The sequence below is a fragment of the Emydura macquarii genome, unplaced genomic scaffold, assembly GCF_026122565.2.
Source record: "Emydura macquarii macquarii isolate MOO-44397 ecotype Brisbane River unplaced genomic scaffold, CSIRO-AGI_Emac_v2 contig_1305, whole genome shotgun sequence".
Lineage (NCBI taxonomy): Eukaryota > Metazoa > Chordata > Testudines > Chelidae > Emydura > Emydura macquarii.
The window spans coordinates 26,047-41,470 of record NW_027131442.1 but is presented as its reverse complement, the minus strand read 5'-3'; the positions used below and the strand labels follow the sequence as shown (position 1 = coordinate 41,470).

The 15,424-nt window shown below is 46.2% G+C and overlaps 2 protein-coding genes across 5 annotated transcripts; one reads left to right on the top strand and one right to left on the bottom strand.

The window, feature by feature from the left end:
- The first annotated feature begins 47 nt into the window (after positions 1-47).
- LOC137154765 (E3 ubiquitin-protein ligase TRIM39-like) lies at positions 48-13,027 on the top strand. 4 transcript variants are annotated; one of them, XM_067550572.1, is made up of 8 exons: positions 121-176; positions 983-1,060; positions 1,674-2,131; positions 3,682-3,777; positions 3,995-4,225; positions 6,350-6,372; positions 6,988-7,103; positions 10,862-13,027. In XM_067550572.1, the coding sequence occupies exons 3-8, from the start codon at positions 1,718-1,720 to the stop codon at positions 11,401-11,403; spliced, it is 1,422 nt and encodes a 473-aa protein (XP_067406673.1). In that variant the 5' UTR covers positions 121-176; positions 983-1,060; positions 1,674-1,717; the 3' UTR covers positions 11,404-13,027. The 4 variants fall into 4 exon arrangements, with proteins under 4 accessions (XP_067406671.1, XP_067406675.1, XP_067406673.1 ...); XM_067550571.1 differs by having other exon boundaries at positions 144-176; positions 1,630-2,131; XM_067550570.1 differs by lacking the exon at positions 983-1,060 and having other exon boundaries at positions 48-176; positions 1,630-2,131.
- Positions 13,028-13,686: 659 nt separating this feature from the next.
- LOC137154766 (olfactory receptor 5J3-like) lies at positions 13,687-15,122 on the bottom strand. Its single transcript, XM_067550575.1, has one exon. The coding sequence runs from the start codon at positions 15,018-15,020 to the stop codon at positions 14,067-14,069; it is 954 nt and encodes a 317-aa protein (XP_067406676.1). The 5' UTR covers positions 15,021-15,122; the 3' UTR covers positions 13,687-14,066.
- Positions 15,123-15,424: the final 302 nt, after the last annotated feature.

Genomic DNA, 15,424 nt, shown 5'->3' with positions numbered 1-15,424 from the left:
CATCACCAGAATCAGCAGGGCTATGTAAGAAAACCTGTGTCGCTTTAAGGGCCTGGAGGGCATCTGATGGAAGCCCTGAGGCTGTAAGAGCAGCTGTGCTCATTTGGTGCTGTTAATAGACTAGTGAGCAGCTGTGCTAAGCTTTGGAGGAGTGAGAGTCTACCAGACCTGCTGAGGTACTATTGTGGTTATTATAACTGATAAGAGATTAACTATGTTGTCTTGATGCAATGTTTAGGGCCTGAGATTTTACATCTCTGCTAGGAAATGTGGGGCTATTGAGCTTCAAATAGGATACCTGGGTTCTAATCTCAGTGCTGGGAGGAGAGTGAGGTCTTCTGGGTTAGAATAGTGGGGTGGGGGGCTGCATGCCAGGATTCCTGGGTTCTACTCCTGGCTCTAGGAGGGGAGTGGGGTCTAGTAGTTAGAAGGTGGCGGGTGGGGGAGGGAGGTGAGCAATAACCTGGTTATCACAACTCTTGGGTTCTGTTTCCAGTTCTGGGAGTGGAGTGGTCTCTAGTAGTTAGAGTGGAAGGGAGGGAGTCAGGACTCTTGGTTTGTATCTGCAGTTCTGGAAGGGGAGTTAGGTCTTGTAGGTTAGATCAGGAGGGTTGGGAGCCAGGACTCCTGTGTTCTAGTCCTGGCCCTGGTAGGGATGTGGGGTCTAGTGGTTAGAGAAGGGAGGGAGGTAAGCTGGTTTTCAGGACTCCTGGGTTCCATTCCCAGGTCTGGGAGGGGAGTCTAGAGGTGTTTGCATTTCAATGCTCCTGAGCCAGTATTGCACGATGAAAAAGGTGTGCAGTTATTGCATAGGGCTGATTGTCATGCAGGCATTGTATGGGGTTTTTTCTCCATGCCTCTTCCTGCTACAGGGAGAATGAGCTCTGAGCAGCTTAGTGCCTGGTGCTACGTGTCTCCTGACCTTGGGTGGGGAGAAAGGGGAATTGGATCACACAAGGGTATTGTTTCTTCTGATGATCAGGTTCTGGGCCCTGCAGCTGGGGCTGCTCAGTACTGGGATCCCTGAGGGAGGGTCCAGCAAATAAAACTTTGTGGTGAGGTAAGCAGAAATGGGGGTGATTCACCATCCAGGTCTGGGTTCCTCAGGCTGGGGCCCTGGGCCATTTTTCCCTATGTGCAGCATGTGGGTTTGGGTTGGGAGATATGGAGATTCTAGGGCAGGGCACAGAGGGTTAAAATCTGTCCCCCACCCCCAATTGGGAGTATGTTTAATTCTAGGGGTGTGGGGGGGACTCTTGGTCTTCAAGGGGTTACGCCTGGGGTGCTGAAGAGGAAGGTGCCATGCATGAGATTGTGGGTCAGGGGAAAGCCACATGGCATACAGGGTTTGGGTTCTGGGATATGGGGCCTTTCTCCTCTATAGTACATGGGCTCTGATCCAGGGGCTGGGGTCACTGGTTGTTTCATTACAAGTTTAAAAAAAAAACCAGATATAGAAACTGGGAGTCAGAACTCCTGGCCTTCCTTCCTAATGCCTCCTACTTCTGTCCTCTAGACACCTTGGCCCACCCAGAGCCAGGGACAGAACCCAGGAGTGCTGACTCCAGATTCACCCCCTTGTCCCCGTGCAGTCCCACATAGTGAATAATATATTGCTTCTCCACATAGCCTGCTTTTGGATTGTGTCTTCCCGCTGCCTCTCCCTGTCTAAGAGCCCACCCACCCCCTCCAAGCCTGCCCTAGAGCAATCCAAGCCATGGCCTCCCTCGACCCGTTGGAGACCCTGCGTATGGACACCACCTGCTCCATCTGCCTGGAGTACCTGATGGACCCAGTCACGATTGGCTGCGGCCATAGCTTCTGCAGGGTCTGCATCCACCGCTGTTGGGAGCCTGGGACCCATGATTTCCTCTGTCCTGTATGCCGGAAGCTATGTGCCCAGCACGTCGTGGTTCCCAGCCGGCAGCTGGCCAGCGTGGTGGAGATTGCCAAGCAGCTGCACTCACCCAAGCGAAAGGTGCTGGACGAGCCCCTCTGCCCTCAGCACCACGAGATGCTCCACTTCTTCTGCAAAGAGGACCAGGAGGCCATGTGCCTGGTGTGTGCTGTCTCCCATGGCGACCGTGCCCACAGCGTGGGGCCCCTGGATGATGCCATCGTGGAGTACAAGGTATGGGACTGCTATCCCCTGGCAGTAACTGCTAGACCCCACTCCCCTCTTAGAGCCTGGGAGAGAATCCAGGAGTCCTGGCCTCCCTAGCCCTCCTGCTTTAAACCCCAGTCTCCTCCCAGAGTTGGGAGTGGAACCCAGGAGTCCTGGCCTCCCTGCCCTTCCTGCTCTAGTCCATTCCCCTCCTAGAGCTGGGATAAAACTCAGGAGTCCTGTCCTTACAGCCTCTTGGTCTAACCATTAGAACCCTCTCCCAGACCCAAGAATTGAACACAGAAATTCTATCAGCCCTTATCTAGTCACTAGACCCCCTCTTCCCTCACAGAACTAGATTTAACCCATAAATCTCTCTGAATCCCCCTTGAACAGATCACTGAATTTGTCTGTGCCTCCATTTCCCACTTGTAAAATGGGAATGAGAATTCTTCCTTTATCTCAGATTGTAAGCATCTCAATTCAGGGACTCTCTTGCAATGTGTTTATACAGCCCTGAGCATGAGAGGGCCCTGATCCTGATTAGGGTTCTGCCATAATGCAGATCACTTAGGTGTGAAACACTGAATCACAATGGATTCATCCCCTCACCCTCTGGAAGGGAAATTGCCCCTCTCCTGATTGTATTGCTTAGGGTAAGATAGACAGAGGTGGAAGGGGATGAACTAATGAAGCATGGTGCTTGAGTCACCAGTGGGATTTGAATGCACGGACTTCACTGTGGTAAACATGAGCTTGTACTGTTTAGGCTAAAAGAAATAACTCCATTAGCTGGCAACTTTGGTAGACATGTATCCACTTGTGGATAAGCCACTAGAGGGAGACAAAGATTCCCACACTTTGCTAGTGCTGGTGTTCCATGCTGATTCCATGAGAACTAGATCCTTGTTCCTGGATATGTTTCCAGTCTGTTCTTTGGTGGTGAGAATATGTTTAGTAGATTTGCAAGCCAGAAGAGATTGTTGTGATCATCTAGTCTGAGCCCCTGCAGCAGCATAATACAGGTCAGAGAATCTCCCCTAGGAATGCCTGCCTCCAGCCCCTATCTGGTGCTTGAACTAGCGCTCATTTTAGAAGGACACACCCAGGCTTAATTTAAAGCCTCCCGGTGATGGAGAAGCCACTATATCCCTTGGAAGTTTTTCCAGTACTTTATTACCCTCCCTTTCAAAAATGTGCAGCCTATTTCTAGCCTGAATGTATCTAGCTTCACCTCCCAGTCCTTAGCATTGCTGTGCATTCAGAGTATCGATCTTGGCAATGGAGGAAGGCTACTTGGAGTTCTTTGTCCTGTGGTAGCAGCTAGAGCCTCCAGCCAAGATCAAGGCCCCAGTTTCATTAGGCACTGAACGTAGGACATCATGAAAGACAGTGCCTTCCCCAAAGAGCTCGGTGTCTAAATAGACAAAGGATGGAAGTGGAAACGGATGCGCACTCTAGGAAATGACTTGCCCAAAGCCACCGGGAACAGATCCCAGGTCCCCTGAGTCTGATTCCAGTGCCTGAGCCTCTGGCTATTTTGCCTAAATAGAAGCTGCTGCTTGTCCCCCACACAGTCCAAGCTGCAGGATTGCCAGCTGCACCTGGATGTGAAATTGCAGGAGGTGAACAAGCGCATCTCCACTGAGGAGAGAAGGCCCCAGGAACTGAGGGTGAGTGGGGTCAGAGAGTCTCTAGGGGTGGGATAGGAAACCTTTGACCTTGGGACGTGCTGGCTCTGATCTGCCCCCAGGCTGGGGGACTGGCTAGTTTAAGGGGTGGGAAATGGGACATGGGGCCTTTGACCTCCCTGGGGCAGGACTCTGATGCGGACTCAGATCAGGGAATGGTCTCCACTGATCTTATGCCATTTGTCTCCTCTGCCTGTAGGAGTTGGTGAAGAGCCGCCGCCAGCGCATCATCTGCGACTTTGAGGAGCTGCGCTCCCTTCTGGAGGAGGAGAAGGAGGCGCAGCTGCGGCGGCTGAAAGCAGAGGAGGCAGAGATCCTGGAGAAGCTGAAGGACGGCATGGCCCTGCTCTCAGAGCAGCGACTCTCCCTCAGCAAGCTCATCACTGACATGGGGGAGAAGTGTCTGGAGTCTGGCACAGAGATGCTGAAGGTCAGTGGGTTCTAGCAGTTGTTGGGGGGGAGGAGGGCAGGGCAGGGCAGGGCAGGCAGAGAGTTAGGATTGCTGGGTTCTCACCCAGCTCTGGGAGGACAGTGGGGTCTGGAGGTTAGGGCAGGTTGTTTTGGTAGTCAGGACTCCTACATTCTTTTTAACCCTTTTGCTTCAGGCCAGAAGCCAACCTTGATCTGCATGGGACTGAGGGTTCGTCTATACTTAGGTTGACATAACTGTGGTGCTCAGGCGTATGAAGAATCCACATCTTGAAGTGCCAGTGTAGACATGGCTAGATCAAGGGAAGAATTCTTCTGTTTGACCTAGCTCGCTTCATTTGGGGAGGTGGAGTTACTAGAGTGAGGGAAGAACCCATTCCATTGCTGTAGTGTGTGTCTACACTGCAGGGTTACAGCCGCACCGCTGTGGCACCACAGGCATGCTGCTATGCGCAGATGAACCCTAAGGAGTAACTTCTCCTTATGGTCAGTTATGGAATAACCTGACCAGCAGGGGGTGGTTAGTCGGTGGTTGGCCAGCACTGCGGGCTGTGTGGGCCTGGAAAATCCTGTGTTAATACAGGACTGCTTGAAAGGTTCCTAAGTTCACGAGAGACACTGTTGGATAACATCAGTCACAGGGAACTTCCAACCTGGATGGCTGGTCTTTAACACAGAGAAGAGAGCCTGGGAAGAACTGGGTTCAAGTTTCTATTCTACCACAGACTCCTTGTGCGATCTGTGCCTCAGTGCCACATGTGTTAAATGTAATAGTAATCCATTATGTACCTATTTAATTTGTGAGCTTTTCAGGGCAGGAACCACATCTCTCTATCTATAAGTGCGGCACCCAGTGTAATGAGACCTCGATCTCAGTTGATTTCTCTAGGCCCTACCATAATACATCTAAGAAATAACCTTCTTCTTCTTGATGGCTTAGGAATGTGGGGAAACCAGCAGCCAGGAGTACCTCCTAGAGTTAAGGCTAGAAGGAGCCATTGTGATCACCTAATCTGACCTGCACATCGCAGGCCACAGAACCTCACGCACCCACTCCTGTAATAGACCTGACTTACCTTAAAGAACTCCTGTCCACCCTTCTGATGTCTTATCTCTATCATGTGTTTATAGAGAGCAACCATATCTCCTCTCACCCTTCATTTGGTTAGGCTAAATAAGCCAAGTTCCTTAAGTTTCCTTTTGTAAGGCAGATTCTCTATTTCTCTGGTCATCCCTAGTAGCTTTTCTCTGCACCTGTTCTAGTCAGAATTCATCTTTTTTAAACATGGGAGACCAGAACTGCACACAATTCCAGATGCGGTCTCTCCAGTGCCTTGCACAACAGTACTAGCACTTCCCTGTCTCTAGTGGAAATATCTCACCTGATTCATCCTAGGACTGCATTAGCCTTTTTCAGGTCTGCATCCTCAAGCCCAGCAGAGAGGAATCTGAGGTTGACAGTTCTAAAGGGGATGAGGTTCCTGAGGAGAAAGGGGTTAGCTCGGTGCTTAGGTCGTTACCCTAAGGATTTCAGAAGTTCAGGCTCAAGTCCCTGCTCCACAGCAGACTTACTCTCTGACCTTGGGCAACTCATGTAGCTTCTCTGCATCCACTTTTCATCTGTCAAATGGCATTACAAGCACTGCCCTACCTCGTTGAGGTGTTGTGAAGATCAAGATTATGAGATGCTCGTATTACAGTGTGGGGACAATGGGAGTACCTAAGATAGACAGATATCTAGAAGATAAGAAGCACCCTCTAGGGAATTAAGAAATCTACTGATTGCAATGGAAAGTGCCCTAACCACTGGATGATACTTCCCCTCCTGATCTGTAAGTGTATTAGCCCCAAGGAATGTCTAGGGGGTGTTTCATGCATATTTTTATCAGAAACAATCCATCTTTATATTGTTTAGGAGGGAAGGGAGGACACAGTATGATATGTTCATTTGCAGAATATTATTCAGCCACTAGCTGGTGCTGTCTGGCTAGAGATCTGTGTGGGTTGTAGTTCATGATAGAGAAGACTGAACAAGCTGGGACTCAAGCTGTGTGGGTGAAAGGGATGTTGTGTGACTAAACCATAGAACTTGCTTTATGTTTATCCCTCCTCTCTTTCCTTCTAGGACGTGCAGATCATCATGCAGAGGTGAGTTCCACCCTGTCCTGGCTGTGAAATGGTGTTTAAAATGCTGTGATTCTAGAGTAATTCAGCAGGGACCACTTTTCCATTGGAGTCAGCGCCAACCCCCATTGCCCCAGCAAGGTGCCAGAGGATTGCAGTGCTCTCCTCCCTGATTCCTGGCAGTAGCAAGCGCTCCATTGCCGGGGGTAGCATGAGAGGCGCAGTAAGAGGTGCTCTCCTGTCTGAATCAATACAGATCCCAATGACCCCGCACAGCACTGCAGGTAGAATCCCTTCATAAGATCTAAAATTGGAGGATCTGACTCCTCATGGTCACTAAATTGCCCCTGACTCTTCCTCTCCAGCCCCTAGATTCAGGACATTGATCGTAGTGTCCTGGTCAAATCCCCACACTGGCAGTTCTATCCTATCTTTCCTCAAATGCCCCCTGTGGTTTCAATTTAATATGGGATAGCCCTTCATGTTGTGGCCCATTCTGTAGCAATTGCTCTGCTGATGTTAATCAGCTGCCAGGCTCCACCCCAGAAGTAGCTGCATTTCAGCTCCGGATGAAGAGTTTCTGTTAGACGTACGCTGTAAAGTTCACTGCTGTAATAATATGCCATTCATTTTCCTCAGGTATGAAACATCTGAGACCATAGAGCTGCCTTCAGTTTCTCTTGAGCTAAAGAGGACAATGGAATTTTTCCCGCGGCAGTTTTTCACACTCACTAAGTTGCTGAAGAAATACAGTGGTAGATGAATAACTAAAACATATTCACCCCTGGATGTCAGGACTCATGAATTCTATCTCCATCTGTAGGATGGGAAAGGGGGCTGGGAGTCAGGACTCCTGGGTTCTATTCCCAGCTCTGGAAAGTAGGATGCTGCATACTGGGTGTTTTTGTGCTGGCCATGGGAATGATGTGAATGGGGATACAGGAGTATGACGCAGCTGCTGGTTTTATCCTGTAGGGTGACTACATGTGGCTCCAGCTTCTTGTGGGGCAGGAGTTTTCCCACTGGCATTAATTGGCCCTCTGCCTGGAGGCCAAGGGCTGAATGGGGCATGGAGAAAGAGTCTGTCTCTCTCTGTCTGTCTTTTTAGATGATGATCTCTACAGGTGGAGGGCTGAGACATGCGGGCAGGGGGTGCTCCGTGTGTGTATGGGGATTCCCCATACAACTAGATACCTCTCTATTTCCTGAGTGCAGGAGTAGTCCATGCAGTGGCAAGGCAAGCTCTGCCCTCAGACAGCACCCCCACTAGTATACCTCAGTGTACCTTACCCCAGGGAGGGGTCTGGAGTTGGCCCCAGGCCTGGCAGGTGGCACAGCCCACAGAGTATGTGGGGAGCTGGGAGGGAGTTAGACTATCTGTGGAGAAGTTCAGCACAACACCCTCTAGTGGCTCAGTAGGTACCTTGGGAATCCAGCCAGGCCCCGCCTTCATAGAATCATAGAAGTGTAGAGCTAGAAGAAACATTGAGAAGTCATGAAATGCAGCTCTCTACACTGAGGCAGAACCAAATAAACCTAAACCATTCTGACAGGTGATTGTCTAACCTGTTCTTAAAAACTTCCATTGATAAGGATTCTACAACCTCCCTTGAGAGCCTACTCCAGAGTTTACCTGCCCTTATAATTAGAAAGTTGTTTCTGATGTCTAACCTAAATCTCCTTTGTTGCAGATTAAGCCCATTATTTCTTGAAGATAGCTTCAATGGACATGGAGAACAATTGATCACTGTCCTCTTTATAAAAGCCATTAACATATTTAAAGACTATTATCCAGTCCCCTTTCAGTCATCTTTTCTCAAAACTTAACATGCTTAGTTTATCAACCTTTCCTTATAGGTCAGGTTTTCCTAACATTTTATCATTTTTGTTGCTCTCCTTTGGAATCTCTCCAGTTTATCACAATTTAAGAAAAACGTGGGTTCCCAAAATTAGATGCAGTACTCCAACTGAGGCTCACAAGTGCTGAATAGAGTGGGACCATTCTCTCCTGTCTTACATACAATACTCCTATTAATACACCCCAGAATGTTGTTAGCCGTATCTGCACCTGCATCACCTTGTTGACTCATATTTAGTTTGTGTTCCACTATCATCCTCAGATTCTCTTCTGCTGTACTACCACTTTAGCCAGTTATTCCCCATTGTGCATTTTATTGTTTTCCCTTTCTAAGTGAAGTACTTTGCACTTACCATTATTGAATTTCGTCTAGATTAATTCAGATCAGTTCTCCAATTTGTCAAGCTCATTTTGAATTGTAATTCTGCCCTCCAAAGTGCTTTCAACCCCTCCCAGCTTTGTGTTATCCGCAAATTTTATAAACATACTCTCCACTCCATTATCTAAGTTATTCATGAAAATATTGACTAGTGTTGGATACAGGTCTGACCCCTGCAGGACCCCAGTAGATAAACCCTTTCAGTCTGACAGCAAACCATTGATATCTAAACTTTGAATATGGCCTGTCAACCAGCTTTGCACCCACTTTATAGTAATTTAATCTGGATCACCTTGCTCTAGTTTGCTTGTGAGAATGTCATGTGGGACTGCCAAAAGCCTTATTAAAATCAAGATACGTCGTGTTTACTGATTCTCCCAGTAACTTTATCAAAGAAGGAAATTAGGTTGGTTTGGCATGATTTGTTCTTGACAAATCCATGCTGGCTATTCCTTATAATGCTATTACCCTCTAGATGCCTTGTTCAATAATTTGTTTGTGTCTTTACAGGTATCAAAATTAGGCTGATTGGTTTATATTTCCCTTGGTCCCCTTTTTAAAGATATGTTTTTCCTTCTCCAGTCTTCTGGAACTTCATAGGTTGTCAAAGACAATTGCTAATTGTTCCAAGATTGCTTATCTAGTCCCTTAGGTACCTTAGGATGAATTTCATCAGGACTTGCCATCCTGAATACATCTAACTTCTCTAAATATTCTTTAACCTGTTCTTTCCCCATTTTGCCCCTTGTTAATATTAATTGTGTTGAGTATCTGGTCACCATTAACTTTTTTCAGTGAAGACGGAAGCAAAATAGGCATTAAACCCCTCAGCCTTCTTGATGTCATCAGTTAATAGCTCCCCTTCCCTGCTAAGTAGAGGATCTACACTTTTCTTCCTCTTTCTCTTGCTCCTAATGTCTTTAAATTACCTCTTCTTATTGTCTTTTATGTCCCTTGCAAGGCATAACTCATTTTGTGCCTTTCTGATTTTTGTCCCTAAATGCTTGTGCTATTCTTTGGTACTCCTCCTTAGCAATTTGTCCATGTCTCCACTTTTTGTAGAACTCCTTTTTGATTTTCAGGTCATTAAAAAGCCCCTGATGACTCTTACTATTCTTCCTCTCTCTCCTTTGTGTCAGGATAATTTGAAGTTGTGTCTTTAATACTGTCTCTTTGAGAAACTACAAGCCTTCCTGAACTCCTTTTTCCCTTAAATTTTCTTCCCAGGGGTCTTAGCTACCAGTTCCCCGAGTTTGTTAAAGTCGACTTTTTTGAAGTTCATGGTCCTTATTCTACTGCTCTCACGCCATCCTTTCCTTAGAATCATGAAATTGATAATTTCATAGTCACTTTCACTCAAATTGCCTTCCACATTCAGATCTGCTATCACTTCCTTCCTCCTGATCAGAATCACATCCCCTGATTACTGCCTTTGTTTTCTGAAACAGAAAGTTGTGCCTAATACATTCCAAGAATTTAGTGGAAGTTTGGTGTTTTGCCCTATTACTTTTCCAACAGATGTCTGAGTAGTTAAACTGCCCCATTACTACTAGGTCTTGTTTTTGGATATTTCTGTTATTAGTTTTAGAAATACCTCATCCACCTGATTTGGTGGTCTATAGAAGGCCTCTACCATTGCATCACCACTATTTTCTTTTTATCCCTTTTTTGTCTTTATCCAGATACTTTCAACTGGTCTGCCTCTCAACTCTTTCTGGACCTCAGAGCAAGTGTATATATTCCTCATGTATAATGCAACACCTCTTCCCTTTTTAACCTGGCTATCCTTCCTGAACAAGCTATAACCCTCTATACCATTATTCCATTCATGAGACTTATCCTGCTGACTCTCTGTGATGACAATTGTCATAATTTAGCTTATGTATTTAGCTTCCAGTTCCTCTTGTTTGTTCCCCATGCTCTTTGCATTTGTATATAGCCATCTAAGATGTTAAGCAGATTACCCCACCGATTTTCCTCTTATTGAGCCTATGACTGTATTCTAAATTTCCACATCTCAAACCCCTCCCCCCAACATCTAGTCCTCTGTTGAGTTTGCCCCACCATTTATTTTTTGAGGTTACCATGGGGACAGGGAGGTTGCTAGGCACCTGTTTGCTCCACCCTTTTGGCTGGGGGTGGTGGTAGATGAGCAATGGGGGACCCTCCAGCTACTTCCTCTTTCCTGTTTGAATGTGTAAATCTCTCCTCTGTGATCTGTCCTTTTTCCTCTTATTCCATTCTCTTCTTTCCTCACCTCTTCTGTCTCTGTCCAGGGGACATGACCCTGGATCCTGAGACGGCTCACCCCAACCTGATGCTCTCGGAGAACCTGAAGAGCGTGCACTTCATCAACATCTGCCAGGTGCTTCCCGACACCCCGCGGCGCTTCACCATCTACCCCTGCGTTCTGGGCTCGGCCGCCTACATCTCAGGCCGGCACTACTGGGAGGTAGATGTGGGCAACAAGACCCAGTGGGCCCTGGGTGTCTGCTACGAGTCAGTCAGTCGCAAGGCCGAGATCGACACCAAGCCTGAGACTGGTTACTGGCGGGTGCGGCTGTGGAATGGGAAGTACGCGGCCACCACTACTCCCTTCACCCTGCTGCACCTGCGTGTCAAGCCCAAGCGCGTCGGGGTGTTCCTGGACTATGAGGCTGGGAAAGTCTCCTTCTATAATGTGACGGACCACTCCCACATCTACACCTTCAGTGTTGAGTTTGCAGAGCCCGTCTGTCCCCTCTTCTACCCGGGGATCCGCTTCGGCCATGTGAATGCTGCCCCCCTTGTCATCTGCCAGCCCTTGGACTGGGACTAAGCTGTGTCTTCTCCCGTCTCTTCCTCCATCAGCCCTGGGCCTGGGAGTGACTGTCGCCAGTGCCAGCAACCAGGCCTTGATTGTCTAGAAGAGCCGGACTCCTGACCCTCCAAGTGATACCGATGTGCCCCAAGCCACCCTTGTCTCTGGCACCCTGCAGTGCCAGAATCAGACCCTGCCCTCTTCCCCCCGCTAGGGGCAATGATCCTGACCTTGCTTTGATGGGCATGTTCAGTCTTTTTGTATTTCCCTCCTAGTTAGCAAATTGAAGCTGACCCAGCTACCCAAATTACACCTTCTTTCTGATACTACTGATCACAGGAGCCAAGGTTTTTCATGTGTATTTCTTTTGTGCTTTAGCAGAAACCCTGGTACATAGGCCATTCCCCTCTCTCTCCCCCATGGTACATTATTTTCTCCAAGACCTATCCCGAGCACTGTGCAAGTTAAACAGCAATTGGGTGGGGGGAGGAGATAGTATTTTGATTTAGACTTGACTGATAGTGGTTGTGAGATCTTATCTCCATGCTCCAGCCTATGTTTTTGTCTTTCTGTTTGTAATTTGTCTAGTCCTAACTGGTGCTCATTGTCTGTTGCTTTGAGACTTTCGTTTCTTGTTATGTCAGATGGTTTTACAATAAATTGTTTTGGAGTTTTTGGAAACAGACATCTCTGCCTTGGTAGCTTGAGCCATGCTTAGTTTTTTTAGGGCTTCAGTGCTGTAAATCAGTGATTCTCAACCTCTTCCATGCTTGGAAACTGCCCCCTCGCTTCCATGTAGCAACACAGGGAGTTGAGACTGTCTTGCCCTTCCTGATGCAAATTATGGGTTGGGAATCCTTGTCATATGATGGTCCTGTAACATTTTTCTAACCAGTCATTTCATTGCTTCACTCTACCCTCTACTGGATATGATCAGTTGCTCAGCTGTGTGTCATGGGCACTATATATTACTAGGCACATAAAAGCCATTCCTCTTGCTTCTGTAAAGGGGGCCTTCCTTGTTGGTGCAGGGGTAGGTGAGGGATGTTAACACTTTTGCCCTTTTATATACCTCTTTCCGGCTGCAGGCCACAAAATGCTTTACACAGAAAGAAATTGAGATTTGGGGTTGGAAGGGACTTTTCTGATGTCAAATAGTGAGTTAGGGTAGAACACAGGATGGAGAAACCAGATGTCCTGACTCCCAGTCCTGGACTTTGATTGGCTACCATGTCTCTGAGCTGAAAATAGGATTTGGGAGTCCTGACTCCCGTTCCCAACCCTTTCTGCTCTACTCACTTATACCAATTGTCAATAACTAGGAATTTGAACTAGGTCTGGAAATAGATCTCCCTAGGAAGAATTGGTAAGAAATATTTATATGGCCAAGATTTCAAAAATTGGGTGCCTAAAGTTAGGCCATTGAATCAATATTTAGACAATTTGAAAGAGAGTTTTAAAGGTTCAGATGGTAGTTAGGCACCTAACTTCCATTGATTTTTTTTTTTCTATTGGCTCTATTTTCAAATATGCTTCTACTGACATCAAAAAGAGACTTTGGGTGTTCAGAAGTTGTGCAGACACACATTAAGGCCCAAATATGAATTTAGCGGCCCAACTTGAGGCACCCATTTTTTTTGAAGATCTTAACCATATAATTTGGCTTTTCAAAGATGAGCTGCACTTTTGAAAATCAAGCCAGGAGTATTATAAAAATATTACCAAACCTTTTTACATTTGACAAAAGATTATCTGATAACATAGACTGAAGTTAACATAAAAATGGAGTACCCATCCTTTGGGAAATTCTGAAATTTCAAGGTTTGTTTTTCATCCTGATTTTTTTTATTTGGGAAATTATTGTTCAAAATTTAACATTTTCAACTGGAAAAGTTTCATCTTGGATTGTTGAGGTGAATTGAAATGTTTCTCTTTAGGTCAGCCCAGTATTCATCTACCTGAGTAGCTGCAGTACCTTCTGGGAAGTAGTTCCGTGTTCTTTCCTTTGAGCAAGGCTGCCCTAGCTGATTAAATTTCCTAAGACGCATCATAGTCTTTCCATCTGGTGACATGCAATGGTGTATCATAGGAGTTCTATGAACACAATGCATCGTGGGAAAGGTAGTTCAACCAGGGACTCCCCTCAGAGGGAAGAATAAAGTCAATAGGCACTCAAACTACATCTCCCACAAGGGACCATAGATTAGGTGTATGCAGAAACTTAAAGTACAAATGATCCAAAAATGTAACACTTGGTTTAGATTTCTCACAGCAGAAAATCATAACTGTTTTTCAAAATCAACATTTTCATGTGGAAATTTTCAATTCTGTGGAAATTTGTTTCTTTAGTTACTACTTATGCATAATCAGTTGTGTGTTCCAGTTTTCACACACACATGCACAACTATTTTTATTATTTCTATATTGGTAACTCCATACATGAGGTGCTGTACAAATAGACATTAAAAGACAATCTATGCTCCAAAGAGCTTGCGATATTTTTTCCATTGAATCACATTTTCTAGTGAAGAAAAAATTTGAGGAAAATTCCTGACGAATCTTGATATAAATCTTGATCTATTCCAGGATTTCGTTGCTTGATCATTATATATATATCATTTGAAATATTTTTAAGCAGAGAAGTGTTGAGTGAGGAGTGCAGTTTGATGGGTTTTTTTTAATCACGTTCTAAACAATATTTTAGGAAGTAGTTTTCTTCTTATGGTTGCTGTCAGAGCATCCTTCACATCCTTGTTCCTCAGACTGTAAATCAGGGGGTTCAACATGGGGATCACTAGAGTATAAAATACAGAGACAATTTTGCCCTGTTCAAGCAAATCCTCAGATTGAGGTAGGCCATAAATGCAAATGGCTGTCCCATAGAACACGATGACAGCCGTCAGATGGGAGGCGCAAGTGGAGAAGGCTTTGCACCTGCCCTCGGTGGAGTTAATCCGCAGTATGGTGGTGAGGATGTAAATGTAGGACACAAGGATAATCGAAAATGTGGTTACGGCGATAACCCCACAGAAGATGAAAAGCACCATCTCTGAAATGTAAGTGCTGGAGCAGGAGAGCTTGACAACGGCGGGGATGTCACAGAAAAAATGATTGATGACATTAGGGCCACAGAAAGACAATCGAAAGGTACCACTTGTTTGAACGGAAGCACCACTAATGCCCAAGATAAATGACCCAGCCACCAGCTGGCCACAGATCCTTGGGGACATGATGGTCCTATAAAGCAGGGGGTTACAGATGGCCACGTAGCGATCATAAGCCATCACTGCCAGGAGGAAACATTCTGTGGTTATTAGTGTAGTGAAGAAGAACATTTGAGTAGCACATGCCATGTAAGGGATTGATTTCTTCTCTGATGAAAAATTCTGCATGGCCTTGGGGGCAATGGCTGAGGAGTAACAGAGGTCAACAAAAGACAAATTACTAAGGAAGAAGTACATGGGCGTGTGGAGAGGGGGGTTGACCCTGATTAGCACAATCATCCCGAGGTTCCCCACCAAGGTGGCGATATAGATCATTAGAAACACCATGAAGATGGTACGCTGTAGCTGTGGATGGTCGGTGAATCCCAGAAGAATGAATTCGGTCACTGTAGTGTGGTTTTCCACAGCCATCTATTCAGTATTGGGCATCTTCCATAAGAAGGTTAAAATATGTTAGAAAGAATTAGAGATGGTCTTAAGGAAAACAGTCTTGGATTCACAATTTTTTGTCTAATAACACCTCCCCCTAGACAGAAGAAATGCCCACTCCCTTTTAAATCTCTCAGAAATACACTAGAGGTATTGAAAGGTGGAAGGCACTTTGTAATCACAGGCAGCTTTGAGTGTTGGCTGGGAATAGGACAACAGGGCAATGGCTTACATTCCAGGGGAAGGGTAGAGTTCATAATACCCTCAGTCAATGTTTCCAAAATTCTGAGAGTAGGTGAGGGGAAGAGGCAGATGTTGCAGGTATATAAATGAACCTTGATAGGCCTTTAGCAACACAGGGAGGGGCTGCAGCAGGGTCCATGATT